Source organism: Falco peregrinus, unplaced genomic scaffold (assembly GCF_023634155.1).
Source record: "Falco peregrinus isolate bFalPer1 unplaced genomic scaffold, bFalPer1.pri scaffold_35, whole genome shotgun sequence".
Taxonomy (NCBI): Eukaryota; Metazoa; Chordata; class Aves; order Falconiformes; family Falconidae; genus Falco; species Falco peregrinus.
This window is the reverse complement of record NW_026599603.1, coordinates 2338833-2363560: the sequence shown is the minus strand read 5'-3', so window position 1 is coordinate 2363560 and position 24728 is coordinate 2338833. Positions and strand designations below refer to the sequence as shown.

At 52.2% G+C, this 24728-nt stretch overlaps 1 protein-coding gene across 1 annotated transcript in view; it reads left to right on the top strand.

Moving 5' to 3' along the window:
• LOC101913348 (hydrocephalus-inducing protein homolog) overlaps positions 1-24728 on the top strand; it is a 140414-nt gene that overhangs the window by 44146 nt on the left and 71540 nt on the right. Inside the window, 11 exon segments of the mRNA XM_055793338.1 lie at positions 2156-2357; positions 5565-5748; positions 10394-10493; positions 12023-12141; positions 14193-14416; positions 14675-14742; positions 16712-16947; positions 17728-17828; positions 19076-19211; positions 19694-19858; positions 23160-23312. Coding sequence (XP_055649313.1) covers positions 2156-2357; positions 5565-5748; positions 10394-10493; positions 12023-12141; positions 14193-14416; positions 14675-14742; positions 16712-16947; positions 17728-17828; positions 19076-19211; positions 19694-19858; positions 23160-23312 — 1688 coding nt within the window.

Here is a 24728-nt window from a genome sequence, read left to right as displayed (position 1 = left end):
TTTGTGGGTTTGTAGCTATGAGCATCTGTAGGCTCCCATGGCAGTACGTTCCAAAGGAAGGAATATTCTTTGGGAAAGTGCTGGTACTACACTTCTGTAATTTCTGACTAATACTATTTCAGGCCCTTGGGTTCCTGTTTTACGACAAATGGTGACAAATTTTTCCTCCTTCGGATTTTCCCAGGCCGTTTGTGCTCTTACAAACCTACCTATCTCTTGTGTGATTTCTAGGTTAAGGAATCCTGTTCAGTCTTTGTATAGAAGCTGCTCTGTACTTTGGAGAAGGGCAGAAAGAATGATTACATTTCAAAGGCTTCAGCTTGGCTTTGAAGATCAAAACTATACCCATTATTTCGAGACCCACGTGGCCATGGGTTTAGACAGTGAGACCATGATAGTTTTCGTGGAGTTTATTTTGCAGTAGTTAGTTGTCTCGTAGAGCATGAGGTCATGTTTCCATGAACCGGAGTTGTGCATGCTCGAAGCACTGTGCATGTCTCCCAGTTCTTGGGTCCTGCTTCCTCTGCTTGCCAACGTATGCCGAGGATTCAGCGGAGGGGGAAGGCAAGCTTATAAAGCACGCCTGCCTCTGTAACGCTTCTGAACCTCGGTTATTTTTGTACGCTGAGTTGTCTGTTACAGAAAGCAGGCTGTCCAGTCACTGGAGACGTTGCTGTTTCTCGCAACATAACTCGTGTCTGGCCACGAATCCCTCCCACTCCTCCTCGGCTCCCTTAAGAGCAGAGAAGTCGAGGTTATACAGGCACGAAGGCTGAACTCTCCATGTGTGGAGATGAATGAATGGCTGCAGAGATCTGTTTGAAGGGTGAGTCGTTCTCCAACCTCCCTCCAAGAGAGGGGGGGCTCTTTTTGCCGGCACGACTGTGATACTGCCGCATTGTGTCTGGCTTAGGGTTTAAGGAGTCCATCCAGTAGGCAGCCAGCTCTCCCCTTGTGCTTTTGTGTGGCAGCCTTGGAAAGGCAGGTCCATCCCCTGGCTGCCTTGCTGTAACCCGTGCAGCGAGGGGAAGGCTCTGCCTCGGCAGAGGGATGCTCTCCAGGGATGGCTGGGTCGCTGCCCTTCTCAGCTGGGGCTGGCTCTGAGGCTTTAAACACGCTCCACAGAAGTGCCATTTCGATGGAGAATGTCTCGTGTTTGGGGTTTGCTTCTCACCTGGGAGGCCCTCACCTGCAACAGGCAGAGTAGGCTCGGTGCTCAAGTTTGTGCTTAGTTGACTCCTGGGAGTTGCTTGGTAGGAAGAATGAAGGTTTGGAAGCTCTGGCAGTGAGGGACGCTTTGGTGGGGGTCTCTTCTGGAGGGTGAAGTGCTGGCAGGTGCTCCAGCAAGACTCCAGGCGTTAATCGGCTGCTGTGCGCAGCCAGGGACTCTCTCCTCTTCAGCTCGGTCTGAGGCGGAAAGCAAAGGTGTGCTCGCTCGGGTTGTGGGACAGCTTGGGAATACTCGGTGTAGACTTGCACGCTCAGGCATAGGCACCAGCAGGCTCCAGGCAGAAGAAATGGGCTTGCAGGGCTGTGATGGGCAGGTTGGTGTGGGCCGTGCCCCACCGGTCTCATTCTGACATATCTTCACAGACCCACAGCAAGTGAGGGCACTGCTGCTCCAACACAGGGAAGTTCTCATCCGCGTCCCATCCTGCCGTGGGCTGTCACTTTGCCTGTTTCTCTTCACCTCCCTCTTCTGCCTGCATGCCCCAGGCATCTTGTCATGTTGGCAACAAGGGATCAGGAGAGACACAACCCTGGTGGCGTGCTTGCAGGAGACTCTGGGCGAGCCGTGACCGAGGTGGGGCCTCCTCCGAGTCACCTGAATGACTTTGGATGCAGAATTCCCTGTGACCCAGGTGGGATGGCAACCCAAAGGCCACCTGGGCACACTGAAAACGTCTCCCTGTAGATAGTGTTGCCTTGGGGATAAATGTCTACAAGCCCACCCAGAAGTAAGGTGCTTAAGGTGGTGCCCAGGACATCCTCATGCTGTACACCTGCAGCTCTTGGGGTGCAATAAATATATTGATCTGTGGAACTGCTCACACAGCTAAAAGCTGTGACACTTCTGTTCCCTGTGGTTTCCTCCGTTCCTTGTACTCCCATCAGCAAGGGCGATGAGCAATGTCTGCCTTTTGCTTTGTTCTAGGTGAAGATACGCACACAAGCCTTCATGGAGCCGCTGAAGATGTCAACATCAGGCTGGACAGAAACTCCTTGGCAGTTGGGAAGACCTACATCACGCTGTCAAATCACAGATGTGTGGTCATCCACAACCGGAGTAAAATCATAGCCCACTTCCAGTGGAAGGCTTTTCTTACTCAAGAGGAGGAGGATCAGGAGAAGCTGAGGTTCGTTGGAAAGATTCCTTTCAGTAAGACACACTGCCCAGGAGTGAAACTACCATACGGCCTCAGAGGGATGTTGGTGCTTTTTTGGATGGTGTAGGAGAAATAAAGCATCCACCGCATCCGGGTCTGTGTCCATGGGCTTCAGGGTAATGGAGCTCGGTGCTTCCCATTCTGGTTCCATCCATGTTCCAGCTGATGTTTTGGGGAGGAAAGGTTGATTGCAATGACTGCATTTCCTCGGAGAGCAAATTCCCGTCTGTGGGAGCCCTAAATCAGTGAGGCCAGGTCCCTGGGCTCGCAGGGGGTCTGTGAGGCTGAGGAAAGTGTCGGCACTCCTTACCTGGGACGGCGTTGAGCGGTAGCACCTAACAGCTGCAGGCAGCGTACCTGCTGTGATATTCACTGCAGTTTCTTCCCCTCCAGCTCTGGTAGGATGGCAACCTTCTTCAGCCTGCTTTTGCAGTAGTGCGCAGGGCAGGGTGCTTTGCTGGCCCCGAACGTTGAGGCCATCCGGCTGTAGGATGCTGAATTGCCTCGCGCTGTCCCAGCTTCCAGCACAGCGAGGTATCCCTGCCCCTTCTCCGGGGCTGGGGAGAGTTCGGAGGTGGAGGGTTCTGCGGGGAAGGCAGGGACAGGACTTGGAAGTGCCTTTGGGCGTCAGCACCTGTGTCTTCACGGTGCTGAGAGATGGGGCAGGCTCTCCAAAGGGTGTCTCTGAAGCTTTGAAATTCCGTTTGGGGCAGCAAGGAAATGCTTCTAGCCCAGGGGGAGGCACTGGAAGTGACACTTCAAAGCTGGGGTGATGTAGGGGGGTCCTTGTGTGACTTTTCAGACTTGGACGGCTGTAGGTGTATAGGAGTTAGTCTGAACCCAGAGCTGATCAGGAAACTGCCTTCAACTGGAGCAATTTTAAAGGGCTTCTGAGCAAATAAAGTTCAATGTAATTAGGTCAGAAAAGCCTTGAAGGCCAAAACTAGTTTTCCAGTGTTCTCTGTTTTTAATTACACAGTGTGTGACTTTGGTGCAAGCGCAGTGTGCTAAAGGAAAAAATCTCATGACCTTGTCTTGCTACTTCCCTGCACCATTCTTTTCGCATCTCTCCCCAGCTGCCCGTCACAGATGGGACCCTGAGCGATCCTCTCTCCCCTCAGAAGCGACCAGCTTTCGCCACAGTTAACGTGTTTCCCCAATTTTTTTGCAGTGACGCTTGATCTCGTGCCAGCCTGTGTTCTTTACTGTGACCAGGGCGCTTTGTTCTTCCTTACTTGCAGTCTTAGGGGTGGTCATGGCTCCGAGGCCACTGTGCTGCTGTCGGAGCAGCTTTTGAGATCTTTTGAGAGCAGAGAGGACTTTGACAATGGGAGGAGGCAGTGCAGCAGCCTGTGCTTGGCTGTCACCCAGAAAGACCTGGCTCTCACAAGGTCTACCCAGGGGTTTGCTCTGTCTCCCTCCTGCAGGACTTTCTGGGATGTAGCGGTGGGATTCTTGTCCGTTGCTGAAGGCTGAGTTGAGGGTTGCTCATGTCGGTGGCTGGAAGCCCTCCTCATGCACAGCACTGTAGGTCAGCCATGGAGAAACATTTCCCACGACACTCCACTGGGAGCGAGCCAAAGAAAGTATTTTTGGCACCGGTGACAGCATCTGCCCGAGGCTCTGTCTATGTGCCGCTAGTAACGTCCGTGACTGTGTTTCCTTGCTGATTGTATTGGAATTCAGCTGGGTGGTGACTGCTGTCCTGTTTATAGCGTGTTGCCTCGATTTTCTGTGTCCGGAGCCTTCCCCTCATCCCCCTCGAGTAGTCACCTGCTGGTTCTTGGTGGCCGGGGGACTGGAGCGTGAAGGGGGCACAGCAACGTGCCAGCTGGGAAGCAAGTGCTCTGCAGCAGTGCTCCCTTCTCACCTCTCGGTTGTGAGCTTTCAATGCTGCAATGATCGCTGCTACAACTACCAAGTAAGGGAGAGGTGACCTGTGTCAAAGCTCTGTGGAGAAGGCCCAAAAGAGGAAAAAGGTGAAGTGGTTCAAGGCTGGATGTAAGGGTTTGGATTCAGAGGTGCTGGTGCTGACTTCTTTATTGGCTAATGCTGATGCCAAAACGGCACAGAGTAACAGCTCAGAGACTAATTTTGTCTTTAAGCAGCAAAGGTATTTATTTCGTGCAACACTGGGGAGCTACCGATTTGCACCGGACAAACTAGCTCTGAAGTTTTCGGTGAAAAGTCGGGTAATTTATACAGTTTTTGTGAGAGGTTACAACATCTTTACATACATATTCATTTGATTTTGACATCTAATCATTCTATTCATAATAGGTGGGATCTAGGTGGAGTAAACCTTTCAACTTTCTTTGTTCAATGATCTTCTGACTCATGGTTTTCCTTTAACATCCTCAGTGGAACCTTTCCTAATTATTCAGAGTACACGCCTTTACCTTTTCTAATCATTCAGAGCACATTCCTCTACTTTAACGTGGTCAGTGGGAGGGAATAGGCCCTGCCATCTCTCTCTTACCTCAACACAAAGAGAGCATCACCCAGAGCACAGTACCAAACACATCCTGACTAATCTTTTTAAGACCTTGCTCTGTTTCAATGCCAGGCAAAGCTCTCAGGGCCTCTGTCTTCATGCACCTAAACCCATTAATTTCACTGAAGTGATGCGATGCCCGAATGCATTAGCTTGCTTTGCAAGTGCTCTGGGATCCTCTGCTGGATGGCAGTGTAGGCAACGGAGCAGCCAGTTTGCTTATCCCTGCCGGTGCAAAGGGGAAGATAAACAAGTGATGCTGGTAACCTGCAGCTGAAGCCCGGCTGCTTCTCCGCTTCCCAGTGAAGCACTGCAGTGGGTGCTCCTTCATCTCCATCCGTCTCCCCCGAGCACCTCTACGGGCAACAAAGCCATCTGAGGGTGTTGGTGGGGTTGTCCATTAGTTGTGGCTGTAGCCTTGAGCCAGGAGGCTCCCCTGAGGGCTGCTAGCTTTCAAACCCCTCTTCTTAGCTTGTGAGTGTGGCGTAAAAGTACCTGCCGTGCCAGTGCAGGAGTGATAACCTGATCTGCTTGGGACCCCGTGGCTTGGGGTCAGCCCCTTGCTGAGCTGCTGCTGCTCTTCCTCCCCCAGTGCGTTGCTGCTCCTGCACTTACATGACAGTCTCTGCAAATATGTTGTTTATTAAATGATCTGCTTGGTTTGTGTCTCCCCATGGCTGCAGGCGCTGTCGCAGGCTGCAGAAGCAGGAGGAGAATGAGAGGAATTCTTTTCTCAAGCAGCGCGCGGTGGACCCCACGCTCCAAGAACGCCTTGCCCTTCTCTCCCGTGCCTTCCAGAACCAGAGGGCGAAGGTGCAGGAAGACTCTATGCTTTTCTCTGATGATATTTTTGCCATTGAGCCAGTGGTAAGTGATAGCTGGGAACCTCCCTTCCTCCTCCTCCTCCTCCTCCTCCTCTTCCTCCTCCCTGAATGAGGTTGCTTGGCAGATCCCCACATCAGTGTCTTGATGTGCCGAGAGGGAAGACATGAGGTTTGTAGTGAGGCTGGGAGAGATTGTTGCAAAAAGCATTTCTAAACTGCGAGCTCCGGGCAGGCGCTGAGAGCCTGCCTAAAGCTGAGCTCTGCTGCAAGGGCTGTAAATTAAGGGCACTTCCTAAGTGTCCTGACAGTGTTCCGAGGTATCGATGATTATATATAAGGGCACTCCTTACACGTAGCGTATGGGGATTAACCATGAGTATTAGTTCACATACTGAAGAATGAAAAGGTCCTCTATGGAAAGGAGGGCAAGTTCAGCCCAAGTTTAATTGCGGCAAGACCAATCCCTTCATATAATCTGGACTTAGACCGTGCCTGAATCTCCCTCCCAGCATCGTCTGTGACCTGCACGCAAGGCTGGCGGGTTTAAACAGACTTTTTTGAGTTCTATTGCACGCTTAGAGAAAAGTTTTTGCTTTTGTATTTATGCAAACAAAACCTCATGTCCTTCAATTAACTAGAGCCCTGATTCTGAGTATTTGTGTGGTCTGAGATGACGAGTGCCTGCTGTCTGAGCAGTGTAAAATCCCTTCTCATCTTGGAGCAAACCCTAGAATAATCTTAGCCTCTTCTTTCTTGTAAAATAGGTGAAACTATTGTTTTATTATTTATTTTTAAGGAAGGGGATCGTGTTCTCTTCTTGGTTGCTCCTATAGCCCGTACAAGGCTGAGAGCCCCCCATGTCAGCACAGCTGCAGTTTCACACCGCCGCAGCTGAGAGCAGCGTGATGTGACCAAGAGCCTGTGTCGGAGCAGCAGGGCTGTAGCAGGGAGTGGGAGCTGATCAGCTGAACATGAAGAGCATCCTGCAGTGTGTCAGCTGGTTTTGGAGCGTGTCCCAGGGCTCCTGCTGCGGTACAGCCGACTATACCTCCATAACGAGCTTAACCTGCTCTTGGGCTCCTGAAGTGCATTAGGGTGAGGTCCAGCAGCCTGGCTGCCCACTGAGTCCTGGTGCTCCCTGTAGCGCTGTACGGACCCAGAGTGTAGCCTGGCCTCACGCCTTGAGTGGAAACCTTTCCTAAATGGCTGTGTTGATGTTATAGTTTGCTCTAGGACTGAGCGTAAGTGGGCTGCTGCAGGAGCCTCTCCCCTTCTGTCCTGTCCAGCATTATCAATCTTGTGATTCCCATTAATTCCATGATCTATGGAACAATGAGTTTCACATTCAGAGTTTTGCTCGTGTCTGTCTTCCCCCCCGGCATATGGGTGTCTTCACATCAAATGTTAGTATTTTTTCCTCTTTATCAAGTGTAAAATCTAAGAATGCACTGCCGCCGACTTCCACAACCTTCTCCCTGGTGACAGCCCTGTAACTTTTAGCTTGGGCAGGCCCCTTCTGGCAGCGCCGTGTAAATCTGCTGGAGGGGCCCCGCCAGAGCCTGGACCTTGCTGCCTCGGACCTTCTGGCCAAAAGCGGCTGCTGCTCTTCCCACCTATCACCCTGGGAGCACCCTATAGAAAGAATCAAACCCTTGGAAGAAGCGGCTGGAGGTTCCCAGAGGTTAGGAGGCCGCTGGAGGGACGATAGCCTTGGAAAGGCTCTCTGGGCAGGGTGGCTTTGCAGGGTTTGTGCAGCAGCTTTGCTGTGTAAGCGGGCCGGTAGCTGCCAGGTGTTGCTCTCTGTGGAAGCTGCAGCGGGTTATTTCAGCCTGTATGGGGTTAACTTGTGGATGAAAATAATAACAAAAAAGGAGGCAGTGATTTTGGAATTAGCATGTGACCATGAACATTCCGAGCAGCCATCCAAGCCTGTGGGAGACAAGCTGTTGTGTAAGTCTGGCTTTCTGAGCGTGTCTCCGATTTGATTTATCGGAGATGTCGGCTGTATTTCTGTCACAGATGTGCTGGCCTTGGGGTTCATCGAATCCCAAAGTCAGCTAAACTCACTCAGCTGGAAAAGCGCGCTGTTGTTAGCAGATACATATTCACCAGGCCAACGGTTCTTTTTAATTTTCTTCCTTTCCCGCTTAGCTTCGTTTTTGCTTATGAATTGTGTTACACTTGCTTCCATTAATGGGAGATGTATTGCCTCTGTCAGCCTCTGAGTAATAACCAAACTGCCCGGAAGCGTCCACAGGGCCAATATATCTGATGGCGGCACATAAAATAGACCAGTGAGTACCACTGGCTTGTGATCCAGCAGAGACGAGCAGCAAAAGAGTACTTTGTTAGATAGTTGACCTGAAAGACTGATACTGCTGCCTTAGGCTGCCAGAAGCTTGTTTTCTGGCCTCAGTGGAAGGAGAGATTTGGTTTGAAGGCTCAGGATGCGCTCTCCTTCCCCGCTTGGTGCCCCTCTAAGATGAAGACCTCAAGCATCGTCACTACTCTCAGCATTTCATTAACGTCCTTCCTCAGCACAGCAGCAGCGATGGTTTGTGTGGCGGGTGGTGCTGGTAAGCCTGGCAAGGCACAGTTTGTCGCGCAGGAGCCGAGCGAGGGCTGTCAGCAGCTCTCTGGGCAGAGGGCCCCAGCAGCTGGAGGATCTAAGGGCACCACTGGGCAGCTCAGCCCACGCAGCGCCCTTTAAGGAGGAGCGCAGAACGCCGGTGAGCCGGGGTGTGTGTTCAGCTACAGCTGTCAGGCTGGAAGCAAATGCAAGCAGCTGCCTAATGCACGCCCCCCCCCCCCCCCCCCGCCCCCCCAGGGACTGCCTGCCCAGGGTGAGACCACTGAATTCAGTCTGTTAAACATACAGCGAGCAGCTGGGTGAGGAGCGCTGGTGAGTTATTAGACTCTAATTAGCCAAGCCAGGGAAATCCGTCATCTGAGTGTTTCTTCTCAGTGGCTCGGCTTAGGCAAGCTCCAGGTGTCGTAGCAGGGCTTATGTTGTTCGGAGCAGCACCCCAAAGGCTTTTATTCCTGTAAATTCAAGATTACTCTCTGGACGCTTTTGAGTCTGTGCAGCATCCCAGCAGGACCCGAGGGATCTGCTATCTCGTACGCTGACTGTGGGTTGCAGGCTGGTGTCCCCAGTTTGCTTCCTCAAGCGAGTGTGTTATCATCTAGTAATGCTTCATCTTCCTCCAGTTGCTTGCTGGGTAGAAACACAAAGTCCGTTTGATCTGGCAAAGTGTTTTCTCTAGGTTTTGAGAAAAATCCAGGTGACTTTATTGTTTCTTCTGTGTTCTTACGCTTGGTTTGTTGGAGTTGGAAACGGTTCTCTCTACCTGTTCTTCCCTCTGAGCAGGCTGTGCATTAGGGAATCATTGTAGCTGCAGCCCAGTAACTCAGCATGTCATAGCTCTTTAATTTTTGTGGGGGCTGGCCTCTGAGCTCTATGTGCTAAGTTGATGGGAAGTATTATAGTTGTTTAATATTTATGCTGTGGCAGTGCTGGAGGCTCCACTCAGTTCAAGATTCCCCTGGACAAAGCACGGAGAATACCCAGCAGCAAGCAGAATCAAGCTTTGTGCATAGAAAAATAACTGTTCTTTTTGTGGTCTTCCCAATTTTTTTCATTGCTTTAAAATATTATTACGGTTGTCAGAGATGCATATATTTATGCCAACAAATGGATGAAGAAGCATTTGTAGTGCTGGGGACTGAGGGGAATATCAGTGGTGCCTTTGTTGAAACCGGTCGCAAGAAGCAAGAGCCTTTAGAAGCCAGGGATGTCTCTGAAAACACATGACGAGGCTCCCTGGGACTGAGCACCAGTGCCAGGACTCTGAGAGAGGGGGAGAGAATGAAGACGCTGAGGAAGCAGCGGTTGCGCCCACACTGGTACCATGGGCCGGAGTTAAATCCCGGAGCAAGAGCCTGGCAAGGAAAAGAGCTTGCTGGTTGCAGTAGGTGTGGAGCTGTAAGCAAATGCCATCTCTTCTTGTTTGAGCCTGTGTTCAGGGAAACAGGGATGTACGCACCTTGCAGAGAGAACTGGGCTGCATGTGACTCTCAGCTCCCTTCTCGGGTCATCCATCAGCTGGAAGAGCCTGCGAGCTGGCTCAGTGCTGGCGGCACAGGGCAGGAGGAGCCTGGTCTTCACTGCTCCCCAGGAGGGCTTGTTCTGCTTGGTGCCGAGTGCCCTGACTCACCAGAATCCATTAAAGAGTTACATGCACGTACAGGTTGAGGGTATAAGAGGCAGCACGTTTGTAACGAAGAATGGAAAAATCCCTTTGACTTGCTGACTCTCTTCTGATCTGGGTAAAACATTCCCATGGCCATAGGGAGACAGGGATGCAAGGGAAGGGTTGGAGGAAAAGGTGCCTTGTGCTTAGATCAGCTGGTACTTCTGAAGAAATGCTTGATTTGCTGAAGCCAGCCAGTTGGGTTCCTTTATTAGAACCCTAATTAAGAAAAAAAAAAAAAGCCTTTACCAGGTGCTAGTAAAGGTAAGGGACTGACATTTTTTGCAGCTGCTTCCAAAGTCTTACAAACCTGGATAAGTGCTGTTTGCTTCTTGCTCTTCATTGGTGCTCTAAATAAAGGCTTACAGGGCTGTGGTTGAAAACAAGAAATGTAGTGTTTGAGGATAAATGGTTTGTTGTCTGCTTCTGTTTTAGGAGGGAGATGTCTGGCCAAATTCTTCAATTGAAATTAAGGTGATCTTCAAACCCCGAGAAGCCCGAGTCTATCAACAAACAGCCTACTGCGACATCTCAGGTACGGCTCCTTTCTCCTCCTCCTGCCACCCACCGCAAAGGCAGGGCACAAATACTCTTCCAGCCCCCTTGGTCCCCGTGGACTTGCTAGGAAGGGCCGGTGGTCAGCAGGGCAGCGCCGGCACCTTCCTGCTGTCCCTGTGGCTTCCAGCTGGTCTGTGCAGAGCCAGGGCTTAGGATGCCTGGCTCTGACCACTGATGGCTCTAGAGCAGCCAAAGCAGCGAGGGGATAAGCCTTCCTACCAGGCATTTGCTCTGCTGCAAGGTGTTTGTAAAGGCCAGAGAGCTACACCGCAGAAGAGCTTTGGTGGACGAGCACTGAGCCCCTGTAGACCTGCAAGATGAGCCTTGGATCCGTGGATGCACTGTCAGGCTCCTGAGGCGGTAGGAGCTGAGTGAAACGTGCCCCCTGCCCCTGGGTCACCTCCCGCTCTCCAGGCGCTGCCAGACCGTAGGTGGCTGAGCCCCGCTGAGCGCAGGGTGTCTGTGAAAGTACCAGGCGTGTGCCGCTCTCCCTGCGTGGGACCAGTCACCTCGTGGCTCGAAGTCCGTGCTGCATCTGCGTAGTGTTGTACAGGGCTCGCTGCCCTCAGCAGGGTGAGCTCCCTGCCCAGGAAGCACAGTGCGAGCAGCCTGCTAGACAAGCTTTATGCTCCTCCTGGCTGACAGAAGTGCTGTCACGGCTTTTGCTGGGAGCGGTTATCACTGACCCACCGCGTTACACTGCCTTTGCCCTTACAGAGGTGTGACAGCTTTGCTGTGCTGGCACGGGGCAGGGAATGCTTGCAGCAAGCTCCGTGGTTCAGGTTACCTTGTCCTTCCTCTCCGTCTGTGTGGTGCTGCTTGAGGTGGTTTTCAAGAGCGGGAGGTCCCTGTCAGATTTCCATCCAGGGAAATGATTTTCCCCATCTAAGAGGAAGGAGGTGCGAGGCCAGTGGTCCCCAGCAGCCAGGCTCCCGTTCTGGAGGGTGCTGAGATCACTAACCCAGCTGCTTTGATCCCGTCCTTACTGCTCCAAGCTGACGGATGCAAAGGCCATGAAACAGCTTTTTATTGATACGGTAACTGCGCAGGGTTCTGCAGGCTGCTGGGGTGCGGCTGTCAGCCGGCTGCTGGGCCTTGCTTGGGCTCTTCCTTCTCAGCTCCTGTGCGGTCATCTCTGATGGCAGCGATACAGACAGCAGGTTTTTATCTTTGGTTCTGTTTTGTGAGCTTTGTGCCTTCACTGAACGGATTTCAAAGCTTGTCTAAGTGCATGGGAAGGAATTCCGAAATCGTCTTTTATGCGCAGCATATCTTCTTCAGGGTGCAAAGTGATTGCTAAGTTATAAAGCAGCCCGAGGGCTCAGTTAGAAATGAGAAGCCAGCCCCGAAGTATATCTCCTGAGGGAAGAGAGGGGTCCTGTATCTTCTCGCGGAGCACCTAGTGCTGGTGCCACCCAGCCCGGAGTCAGGGACTGGCTCCGAGGCTGCCTGGAAAATCCAGGCGAACCGAAGGAATTCTGTACTGACATGGCAATCTCTCCCCAGGCCGTGAGACCAGGCTGCCCCTGCGCATCAAAGGGAGCGGCATAGGGCCCCAGCTGCGCTTCAGCTTTGACCAGCTGGACATCGGGAAGGTTTTTGTTGGATCAGCCCAGAGCTATGAGGTGAGCAGTGGGGTTTTCTGGGGTTGGGGTGGATCCTGATGGCTCCTGGGGCAGCGGTGAGCTTTGTGGGCCTGCGGGATTTCTGGCAACGCCGGCAGTTGTGAGCACGGAATATTTGACGTGAGTGAAATGTGGGAGTTTTTGCAGAATCTGGATAGTTTTGATGGGGTCTGAAGGGTGTGTCTGTTGTTCCCAAAGCCCCGATCCCTGCTTTTTGGCAACCTCCCTTTGAGACCAGCTGGGAGGCTTCATGCAGAAAAACCAGCCCTTGACACATGAAAGCAACACCGGGTCAAAAAGGTCAGGATCCAGAGGCTTTTGTTTCAGCCCTAGATGCACTGCACCCTGGTACCCTGGCGGTTAAAAAGCAGCTGGAACAAACGTGTTGTGTTCCAACTCGAGTCCGTTGCAAACACCTTTCAGTGAAGCGCATCCTCCTGGCTCCTGGCGCCGGAGGGAAGCCGGCCAGCCTCCCCGCACAGAGCTGCCCGCGCAGGCACCGGGAGCGCTTTCCCTGCTGACCAGCCTCCTGCCACCCTTCAGACCTGGTGCACCTCTGGCTCTGTGAACAGAGCAGAGCAGTTCTGGAAATGAAGCAGAGGAGCTTTCTACATGTTTCCCTCCCCCCACCCATGATGGCAAGTTTTCTGTCAAAAAAAACAAACCACCAAAACCCACACAAAGAAAAAAAACCAACCCAAAAAAACCAAACCCCCCCCAAAAAACAAACCCCCAAAACCCCAAAAATCTAACCCCCCCAAAAAAATATAGCAACTGAAAGAGGTAGAAAATGAGGCAATACGTCGTGCCAGATGCTTTCAAAAGCTTGACTGTGGCAGGGAAGGACATGTTAAGGGGTTTTCTTACCAAAATCTTGTGCGCTCTATGCATTTTTAATGCTGATACTTTATGGAGTCTATTTATATAAATTATTTTTTTTCATTACTTGAGAAAATGTGAATGAGTAGATGATACTGTAGGTGCTGTATTGAGCAGCCAGACTGGAGGTGAACCTCAGCGCAGGATCCCTAAGTGCAATTTGTAACTAAGGTGTAAAACACATGAGTAGTTTTCCAGTTACCAGTGCAGAGTTGGAATAGGTGAATGTTTTCAACAGCAGCTGCAAAACTGGAAAATAAGGGCTGTATGTCTGCTTCTGTCTCAGTTTTTCTGACAGGTTTTGGGGGGACAGAAATTAGGGAAAAAACCTCCAGAGCAGGTAGTTGGGAGCGCAGAAATGGCAGGCTGTCACCTGCAGCCATCGGAAACTGTAGGGCTTTGCTTTTGGGTAGGTCTGGTGACCAACAGCGTGCTGGTACTCACAGGCAGGTGTGGGCGCTCCTTGCTGAACGTGAAGAGAGCTGAATCTCACCAAGCGCCGCAGGATTGCGTCGCTTGTTGGAACAGTAAATAATGGTAAATTGGCAGATGATGGCTGTGAATATTTGTGAAAGAGAAATTCTTTAGACTAGGAGGAGCTGCTATGCACCTCACTCTCGCCCTTTCTTGACGTGTCTGGTTGAGCAAAGACAGAGAGACTCTCGGATGAAAGAAAAGAATAAAATGAGCCTCACTGACGTACCCTAGCAGAGTCGGGGAGTGCTGCTGAAGCTGGTTATAGGGCTGTCCCGAGGTATTTTCCACATCAGATGAGCTTGTTGGCGGCAATGGGAGCTGAATGTGTTTGCCCTTGGCGGGACTGGGCTCGTCTGGAGCAGAAGCAGTTAGGTGGCGATGCGCTAGTAATGCTGTGACCGCCCTTTGCTGCTCTTTGGGGCAGGTCTGCATCGCCTTGGTGATGCAAGTCCAAGCGGACTGCTCTGTGTCAGTGGAATAAGCCCAGGGTGACTCAGTTTCTGTGAAGTTATCGCTGTTCTGCATGCAAAAGCCCAAAGGCAGAACCTGTCCTGTTGTGTGTTCTTTAGCTTCAGCCAAGCAGCAACACGTGGCATCTTCTGCCTTTTATAGATGTCTAATTAGAGAAGAAATCAGCCTTCTGTAAGGAAGGAAGATTCCTCATGTATTTCCATTTTGATTTCTTGCTGCTGCAGGCGATCCTGTTTAACAAAGGAGTCATCGATGCCCCCTTCAGCTTGGTCCCTCCAGGGACGGCTCTGGGCTCCTGCTTCTCCTTCCACCCCCAGGAGGGCATCATTTCACCAGATGGCCTCCAAGTCCTCCGGATCTCCTTCAGTTCCACCATCCTGGGGCCATTCACAGAAGAATTCCGGTTCAGTGTGGGTGGGTCCCCTGAGCCTGTGACCTTGACTGTCAGGTGAGGAGGGTTCTAGGAGCCTGGTGGGCACATCTGTAGCCATCTCTGGGTAATCATCTCCCACCTACCTCATTTGGTGATGGAGCAGAGAAAAAAGGGTGTCGTCTAATGTCTTAGTCGAGCACAAGGGTGACGGGTTGGTTTGAAACCCACTGTGGTGCTGAGACCAGCTTTTCCCTGTCCCGGTGGTAACAAAAGCTGAATGCTTTGCAGTTCTTTTTAACCAAGCCAGTTCCTCCTCTGCCTTTGTCCTTACAGGGGCTGTGTCATTGGACCAACTCTCCATTTCAATGTACCTTCCCTCCACTTCGGTGATGTCTCCTTTGGTGAGTGTGCCCTGGGCTTGGACTGCAGGTCGGGAGGTCTGTGCCTTACTGAAATGAAGCACTTGAAGAGCGTCTGTCGCTTGTGTTCCTCCACAGCAGCCTTCAGGGTGTTAAAAGCAGGGCTGCCGCTTGCTCAGGTGGTGTTTTACTGTCGTGAGAGCAAATAGGGCCAAAGGAATAGCAAGCCAGTATTTTTCTGGTGCCCTCAGAGCCTGCTCAGCCCCAGCCTCCCATACCTTGGCGACAGAATGATGGTGAAAGCCTTTGTCCCAGAAGGGCCCAGGGGCTGGGGCTGCAGGAGAAGGGCGTTGGAGCCACACGCTAGCCTGTGGCTGCTCAGGGCGAACGCTCCTGCTGCAAGGCGAGGACACCACTTACCCACTTGACCTTTAGTGTGAGATGTTGATTTGTGCCGTGAGGGCTCCTGGTTATCTAAGCCCAGGCAGTAGCTCTGTGTTGGGCACTGATGTCCCCAGAGATGTGGGCTCCTTCTCCTTCCCCAGCTGAAGCGCTGACGGAGCGGGTGGCTGAGCCCCAGTGTCTCCATTGAAATGCAGATTCTGATTCTCCATCTCGAGTCTCACAAAAGGCTTTTTACTGAGATGATCTAAAGTTTAAATGTGAAATCAATTGTGGATTGATTGAAGGGCCATTACCATTCTGCACCCTGGATGCCTCTGTGTTTTCATGATGTTTGTGGGCTTTTTAAAGTAAACTCATTACCTTCCCCGAGCCGCTTCCCCCTCTCCCTGCATCACCGCTCTGCCACTGCTGTGTTACCTTTTGAATAAATAAACCCACAAGAAACGCACCAGGCAGGAAAACGGTTGTGTAATAGGAGATTCATCCTACTTAATCTGATTTTGTTAACAAGGCCTTTTCAGCTGAAGGCAGCTATTGTATTTTTGCTTCTTGTAACTGTGCTGCTGACTGTTGTCTGCCTCTGGCGACTTTGGTCCCATTTGGGGCTGTGCAGTCTGTGTGTGTCCTTTCTGTGCCCCCCCCACCCCCCGGCCGGAGTAATTGCTGGCGGTGGGCAATGCTCACTGCTGATGGGCACGGAGAAACATCTGCTGTGCCTGCAGGTGGTTTTCCTCCCTGTCTGTATGCAAATAGCGCTTGGTAAGCAGGGCATGGGAGGTATCTCCTTCTGGCAGAGCTGGTGTCCGCTCCAGAGCAAGCTGCGGGCTGGTGTCCTGCCTCTGCAGCACATCCCCTGCCACCCAGTGTGGTTGTATCACTGGTTTTCCATTAGGGAAAGCAAGTGTCAGAGCTAAAGTGATGTCAGGCGTTGCGGGCAGTAATCAAAGGCAGCGAGGATGTGATGTCCCCATTTGTTAGGTAAGGCGAGACACGTTCCTGCTCGTTTCTAAGGAAGCGTCAGGTTTCCTGCAGTGGGGTGGGCTGAGTTGTCCTGTGCTCAGTCGTCCTGTGCTCAGTCTGGTTGCCCCGAAACAGGAGCTGCCTTAGGGATCCTGCCTAGGGAAGCTGCATCAGAGTGCTGTGCATCATGTTGTAGTGCCCAGTTTCGTCCTTCCTTGTTATTGAAGAGAAGCTACAGCAAGGAAAATCTGCTACTTTCATATATTGAAAACCAGGGGAATGTTCATGGAGTTAATGGGGAATTTTACAGGCTGAATTTTCAGGATAAATGGTCTGTCTGGATGCACGCTCGTCAGTGAGAAAGAGTTGGGGCTGGTTTGGGGGCAGGTGAGAGGGCTCCTCACAGTTAGAGGGAGACTTCTGCTCTTCAGCACCAACACCGCTGCCCATTGCCAAGGAAGCAGGCTCGGCCGTCGAGAGAAAAGGCAACTTCAGTCACAACTCGCTCCTCCCCGAGCTTCTCAGTTACCTGCCGTGCACATTGACAAGAGCTCAACTCCAAGCAGGGTTTTATCCTAACAGGAGAGTCGCAGCAGGAATCGCAGCGTAACTGGGGACTTAACTGGTATTTGTCTCACCTTTCCAGGCTTTCCTCACACCCTGTCGTGTCGCCTCACTAACACCTCCTTGGTGCCTGTGACTTTCAACCTTCGCATTCCTGGCGATGGCTCAGGACAGCGCAGCATCACCAGTTTTACTCAGATTTCAGACAACGCTTGCCTGTCCTGGAGGAAGGGAGCCCAACATCACGTCGAGCCAATGGAATTTACCATAATGCCTTGCAAAGGCACCATCCGCTCCCAAGGAGCCCTGGATATCCAGGTATGGGATGAGCCCGGCCATACGTGCTTCAACAGGTGGAGCTGCAGCGCTGCTGGCTTTGGGCATAACCGAGTAAGAGATGGGCTTTTGTTAGCTGGGGGACTCTGGGATGGAGCAGCGTTTTGTTTCCAGAGTCGTAAGCCAAGGATCACGTATCGTGTGGTCAAGCACAGAAGCCGTGCGTGTGTTTCTGAGCTGCTTAGAGCGATTTGTTTGATTTGAAGGGGGCCGAGGAAGGGTGAGGACGGAAGGTGGCTGTTGAAAAGAGAGATGCCATTGCCTGAAGCAGTTTGCTTTTCTTCCCGGTCTTATTTTTCCTCTCCTGTTGAGCAGGATGAGTTGCATTCACTGCAGCGGGGGCTGAGAAAGCTCCAGCAGCCATGAACAAACTGCACAGCTTTTGCTGGGCCACGTTTTGCCCTCAGCTTCCCAGTGTAAAGCTGAACTCGTTCTGGGAAAGTCAACAGATCTCCCCTGGGTTCCCGCTATTGTAGTTGAGATGAAAAATTGGTCCCTTAATACAGTGGTGAGTAGACCATGAGTTGTGCTTTGATTTAGCTTACACGTGCCCTGGTGTGCAAGGTGTATTTCACAGGTGGGGTTTGTCAGCAGAGTTTTGTTACTGGGAAAGGCAGTGGTCCACACGTGGAGCAGCAGCAGAAGCAAGGCAAAACACTCCCTTTCCTTAGCGTGGAAGGAGAAGGGCAGGACACCACACGTGCGTGGCTGATGGCTTCTGGGAGTGCTGAAGTATTTGACGCCGCTCTTCTCCTCTACCAGGTCACCCTGTGTTCCAACACGGTGAGGCAATACGAGCTGGCGCTGGTGCTGGACGTGGATGGTGTTGGCCAGGAGGTGTTGGCGCTGCCTCTCACAGCCAGGTACCGGCGCTTTCCTTGCAGCTGGCCACCTTTCCCCGCGTAGCCAGGCCCAGCACGCTGCCTGGCGTGTGGTGTGCTGGCTGCCGCCCCAAAGGAGAAATGGTGCTTCATGAGCTGGTTCTGCCCAGCTCGCTGTGAGCACAGCCGTGCTTTGCCAGCGGCCCTGTTGAGAAGCACCTGTGCTCCGTGCTCAGGGCCATGCCTTTCTTGTTCTGTTTTGAAGGCAACAGTGCTTATATTCCTTGTTGGCCTGTCGTCTGGGACTTGAGGAGTAACGAATCTGCAAAGGGCTGCCCCTGCTTCTCCCTGCAAGCGGTGGGCTTGTGTTGGGTTGGCCCAAAATGCAGCATTTGTTTGGAAGGCGGCGAGCAGCCTGCTGAAAGCTGGGGTCTGGCTCAGTTAATGAAGGCGTGTGCAAATGGGAAAGGGGCTTACGGCAGGACTGGTGGGGGGAAACTAAAGGGGAAACTCGTCCTTGGTGTGGCAGGTGAGCTCAGCTCTCTCTGGTTCTCTTGAGCATGAACGTTCCCAGACTTAAGCCAAAAGCTGCTCTTGCTGCAGCCACGCTCAATGGCGTTGCGCCGCAGCGGGTGCCAGTTTAATGACGAGAGGGACACAGTTCTCTGGTGCTGTTCCCTCTCCCAGGCAGTCAGCCAGGCGGTGCCTGGGCTGCAATTTTGTAAAACGAGTGGGAATGGGAAAAGTCAGTGTGTGGGCTGGTGTGTGGAGGACCCAGGCAGCTGCAGGAGCTGGGAGAGGCTGGTCACCCACTGCGAGAGGCAGGCGGTGCTGGTGCCCTCCATCGCGGGGGCAAGCGGCTGAGGTTTCAGGCAGGGCGAGAGCGGTACGGGAGAGGAGGGAGTTGCTTTTACTGAGATGCTGGAGTCTTGTTTTTCTTGAGCTTTGGGGAGCGCTGGTCCTCAGCGGGAAGGCTCCCGCAGAGCTCGTGCCTTGCTGGGACTGTGGGAGGGTCCTTGCCGGCCTCCTGGGGCAAAGGAGGGGCAAAGCTTGATGAGAGAGCACTGGGGCAGGGCACTGGGCAGCCTCTGCCACGGGAGTCTGGGGCTGCCCCTCCTTTACAAGAGTCTGTTGATAAAAAAGAAGTTAGAGGTGATCGATTGCCGTAGAGGTAGGAAACGTCTATCTGGCAGAGACAAATGCCTTGTGTCTATTTCATGCTGTTTGGGGAGTGAACAACTTCTACATTCTCTGTGTCTCTAATTCCTTTTGGTCATCTCTTCACCCAGATGTGTGGTTCCTCTGCTGCACGTGCTCAGCCCTGTTCTGAGATTCGGACGGTGCTTTCTGAAATTCCCTTACGAGCGAACACTGACCCTTGTGAACAACAGCGATCTTCCAGGCTGCTATGGAGTCCTTCCTCAGGTTTGGCATTGCGTTCGCCTCCTGCCCTCCAACGTCGTTATGGAGGGGTTTATTAGGAAAAAAGGGGGTTTGGAGAAGACCTTGCTGTTTAGTGTTCAAACCTAAAGTTTTGCAGAGAACGGGAAGCTACCTGAATATGAACTTCAGGAGCGGTTTGAACTCTTTAGGAAGCAGTTTTGGTTCTAGTCTTTGGGGTGCTTTCATGCAGGAGAACTTTGAGGGTTGTGAAAAGCGGCTGCAAGGAGGCCGCCAGCACCGGAGTGGGTGTTTGTGGGTGCAGCAGCTTTTGGACCCTGTGAGGATGCTACTTAGCCCCATATAAATCTTGCACCTTGTGTTGCGCCTTTCTGCTTTCTCCTAGGGATTTTTTAAAATGCGGGTGAATTTCCATTGTAGTAGATGTTAAGGAGCTTGAAGTTTCCTCAGATTCTGAGGTTCTGTCAAATTCTGACAATTGTCGTCTTTGATTCTGTCCCTTATAGGAGCACAAGGAGGATGCTGCTGTGTGGTACTCCAGCCCTGTGCCGTGTGGGATTATCCAGCCTCACAGCTCGGTGGAGATCCCGTTTACGCTGGAAGCCCAGGCGATGGGAAGGCAGGACACTATTGCTAGTGTCTCAGTGTTTGGGAATGAAAGATCCCCGCTGGTGAGTGCTAGGCGAGATGCGTGCCTTTGTGTGACTCATCTTGGTGGGGCATAAAGTGTACTGGGGTTCTGCCAGGGAAAAGGAGAAGGTCATAATATGTGGCTGGTGTGGACAAGGAAAGAAGGGGTTCGTGGCATAAGTAACAGCTAATGCCTAGAGAAGGGTGGCGTCCTCGTAGGCGTCTGAGATGGTGTTTAATTATGGGCGTGTGAAGCGGGATAACAAGCCCAGCCTGAAACCCAGAACAATTCCTGGGTCTCTCGCTCTCCTGCATCATTAGATGAGCAGCAACTGCTGCTTCATTAGAACTTTTGTTCAGGAGCACACAGGGACATTGCTGCATGCCGCTAAAGCAAGGGCGGTGTAGGAGGCCGTGCTGAAATGATGATTTCTGTAAAGCTGGATTTAAGCTTTCATGAAAGTCAGGTCCATCCCACCTGAGAAATATCCATCATATCTCTTTGCCAAAAGCCCCATCCAAAGATGCATGAGACTCCACGCTGCTTGCATCTGGAGCACAGACTGGTTTGGTTTTTTTTTTTCCCTACCAAGCTTGGAAAGGGGTGAGGCGAAGCATTCCTGGACTAAAGCCTCCTACAAGACATTGGCATTCAGGCATGTACAGCAGCAACAACAAAGTGTAGGCAAGAGAATGTTGTATGTGGTGTCCTGGCTTCCACTGGCTGAAACAGAGAACAAATTTAGTTAATAATTTAATTTTAGAACCTTTTTAATTTAAAAGGAGATTAACTTTTGAAGCAGCTGTTTTAAAATGTCTTGTCCTCTCTCTGAGCACAGAAGGGGATATCAGAGGATTCCTGAGAACCTGAAGCTTTCTGTAACGGAAAGGAAGGCTGGCATTTTGAAAGCAAATGCAGGGCTATAAACTTTTTATAAAATGAATTGAAACGATGATGCCAAATCCCCTGGATGCCACTGATCATCTCAACCCCGGCTGCTGGGGATGTGCATGTAAACCAGTCAACAGCAAGGCCAGGCAATGCAGGCTTTGCAGGGAAGTCTCACGTTTGACAAAACAGTTGCTCGCAGATAGAAGGCATGCTTCCCTGGAAGAGGAGGGTTTCTCCCCACTGGAATAGCCAGTTGTTTAAATGTCACCTGGTTTTTGAGCTGCAGGTCCCTTGAAAAGCTTTTACCCTTGGGCTAACAATTTATAAATTGAAAGTTGACCTTACCTTAATCTTTTCTATTTGGCCGTGAACGTGTCGATGTTTTGCCCAAAGGGCGAGCATTTCAGCTGGAGAATCGTAGCTGTCCCTAAAGAAAGGACTAGATGCATTGCGTTTTCTATAGGTCTGTCTTCTGGTTGCAGTGCAGTTCCAGTAGTTCCCTGGTAGCTGACGCACCCAAAGCTTTCTGGGCTGGCAGAAGAGCTGGCTGTCTTGTTACATGTCCTGCGCTGGTGGCAGATCCTACCCGTACGGCTGCAAGTCTGACCTTGGGAATCGCTGCAGCGTGTTCCAATAGAACTTCAAAGCTCGTTCTTGCCTTCGGCTGGGGTGCCCAGTGTCGATGCCTGGTCTTTACCGCCATTTCAGGCGGAACGTGGTACAGATCTTTCATCCAGGTTGTGCAGAGTCCCTCCACAGCTCTGTTGTCGGGTATTTTGTTTGCAGGTGACCGCGTGCCAGCTTCAGTCTGGTGTGTGTCATCTGCATGAAGGAGCTGGTAAATCCCAGCGCTGGCGTTACTGGTGGCAAGGCAGCCTCGTGTGCCGCGGGCAGGGGGTTTGGCAGCTGACCGCTGTCAGAATAAGCGGGCACTCGAGCACAGCTGTCCGCCAGGGTCAGATGCTCTTCGTTCCTAAGTGATCAAATGTGACATGACCTACCTGTTGACAAAGCCAGAGGTGCTGGGGGGTGGGGTGGGGTGGGGCGGTGGCTGGTGGCTGTTTCTGTAGCTGTGGCAATATTGCTGATGGCAGAGCTGCCATCTCTTCTTGCTGCCTTTCCCTGTGCCATGTTGCCTGTAACGCTGTTGCATGGCATTTTTCTTGTCCCTTTTAAGAACCCTGTAGACGAAGGGGTTGGGGTTTTTGAAGCCCTCTCCTTGGTGGTGAGGATGCGTCGTGTTAGTACACAGGCTGACAGAAGCCAGCTTGCCTGGGCATCCTCCAGATGTTGTTCTGCTCATTCCCAAAGAGCTCTGCCCTGCCTTTGCTGCTGCTGTCCTGCTGTCACCAGGAGGCTGAGCTGGCTGGCGAGGCGCAGCTCTTCCCTGCAGCTCCTCCTTCCTGGGAGCTTTGGGCAGCATCGCCCAGACATGCATCGTCGTGCGTGGCTTCAGTTCCTTATTTTTGAGGCCCCAGCCTTGGTAGGTGATTTTTTTTGGTGCTTAGTTGCATGCATCAGTGGCCTGTCAAGGGATGAGCATTTCTGGATGCTGCTGCTTCTGGCTGAGTTGGGCTGGTGATTCTGACAGCTGTCAATGCCACTTCCTTGAGCCAGACATCATTTAAGGTTGTACACGGTGGAGGCTGGTTTCTTTTTCGGTTAAATCGTACTCTGTGCCCTCCAGTGAATCATACAGCATCTGGTCAGCATTGGGAGTTTTATGCATTCAGATCCTGTTGAAGTGTTGAGGTGTTTGGAACCAGTAAAATCCACAGCAAGACTGGACAAATTCTCCTTGTTTTTAATGATGTGGGAAGGTGGTTTAGCAAAGGGATCCGTGTTCCTCCTCCAGTAGTCTGTGCCAGTTCTGCAAGGAGAAAGCTTTTTGGGTCTGACTGTCAAGAGGAAAAACACGGCTTGAACGATGTAATGAATAATTAATGCCTGTTATTCATGTCATACCGGCAATGCACCTAGGCACACATCAGATGTGTGCAGTAACTTGCACGATCTCTGCTCTGAAGAGCCTGCTTCGCTTCTGGCTTGTGCTGGTTTTCAGAGGTGCATTTTTGGGAATGTCAGAGAAGTAACCGTCCAAGTGTCGCTGTGCAGCAGCAGCGGTCAGGGAGGTTTGGGGCTCGGCTGAGCAGCAGAAGGAGCGGGAGCAGGCACAAGGCAGAGAAAGGAGAGCTAACTGTGGAGGAGGTCTGGAAAGGAGAGCGTGGGACCCAGGGTTTCTCTGTCCCCTGAGAACGGGAGCTTGTGGCTTTCAGATGGGATCGCTCCCGAGCCTGCACTTGCCCCAGGCCTTCTGTTTCAGCCTTGCAACACTGAAAACTTCCAACAGCCGTACTTATCGCCCCGTCGAGGAGGAACCTTAGAGCTGTCTCATATTTTTTAACTTCCCCTGCTTTTCTTTTTTCTTTCCTACCTGCTTCCTGGAGCAGAATGTGTCTTTAGTGAGCGTTGGAGAAGAACCGGTTGTCTATGTGCATCCGAGGGAGATAAATTTCGGCAGTATTCAAGTTCTACAAGATGCGTCCAAAAGTCTCCACCTCTCCAATCAGGCTGTCATCCCTGCATCCTTCTGTGTAGAGATGGTAAGTATCTGTGGGGCTGTTTCCCAATGAAAATTGACTGGTCTGTAGCAGCCTGTGGCTTGATTTTTACATGCACCGTTTCCATATTGCTGTCTCGGAGAGAAAGCAAGGCATTCCGTCCCAACGCAGCGAGAGGAGCCTGGCTCTGGGGGCAGTTTTAGCTGGGGCACCCCTCAGTAAAGTAGACAGCTTGCATAGACGCTTGTGCAGAAAGGAGTCTGGATCATCTTTACAAGTTTTCCCTTTGTTTTCTGGAGGGTATTTAACGGAGAGTCGTGTCTTTGGAGCTCTGAGATCAAGAGGCCCCTGTGGCCCTTTGCTCCTGGACGGGCATGGATTTCCCGACACTTTCCCCATTAGGTCTGCGTTTGCTTTGTGTCAGACTGCTGTTTGTGACAGAGTCTGGGGTGTGAAGTTTGTCCTCAGCCTGCTTGTGGTGAGGTGAGTTTCACACCTGCTGGGGGCCCAACCAGCTGTGGTGTTGCACAAACATGTAACGGTAAGGGTTGTGTAGCTACAGGGTCTGTGGGCTCCGTCGCGTTGCAGAGCATCTCCAGGGGCCAGCCGCAGGGAAAGGCCGTTGAACTGATGGAGGCCGCAGCTGACAAGCTGCGTGGCAGGTGGCAGGAGGCGGTTGGGTCGCTGCCCTGGCGGGGGGGGCAGGGCTGGTGCAGCCAGGGAGGGCTCCGTGCGGAGGCTGGGTGGGATGTGCTGCTCACTGGAGGTGGGATCTGTGAGGGGCTTAAAAACAGGGTTGGGGGGAGGTTTGTTCTGCTCCACGCTAGGTGGGCTGGATTTGTGGAGCTGGTTCACCCAGGCCTAGCTCTGTGGGCTTGGTTGGGTCTGCGGGTAAAGCATCAGGCAGCGTGCGAGAGGCCAGGCTCAGCCTCCTGGGCCAAGGAGGAGAGGGACGAATTTCCTCCTTGCTGCTTTTCCAGCTGTTTGGGGGACAACGGTAACCTCCAAGTGGGGGAGGGATTCCCAGGGCAGCTTTCTCTGAATCCACCATGAAAACCCGCTTTCCATCTGTGGCGAGAGCAAGCCACCAGGGATGGCTGGTACTGGTGTTGAAATGATGGGTTTGCATGCCTGTCGCAGGCAGTGACCCGCAGAGCTGTTCGGGTCCTGCTGCCCCGGTGCAATGCCTCCCTCCTCCCCGGGCAGCTCGCGGTGTAGCCGGGGGGCTTGCAGGGTACATCTGCCCCTCCGTTGCCTCAGGGCCCTAACCCATGGGACTGGGCAATAAAGCCTGTCGTGCTTCACCGCCATCTCTGCCAGTCCTGGGGCTGATCAGTCACTAGAGCAGTAATACGAGGCGGCTCAGGGACGGTTTCTTTGCCTGCAATAAAGACGGGCTCTGCTTGAGCAGTGGCTTGGACCAGATGATCTCCAGAGGTCTCGCCAGCCCCAGCCGCT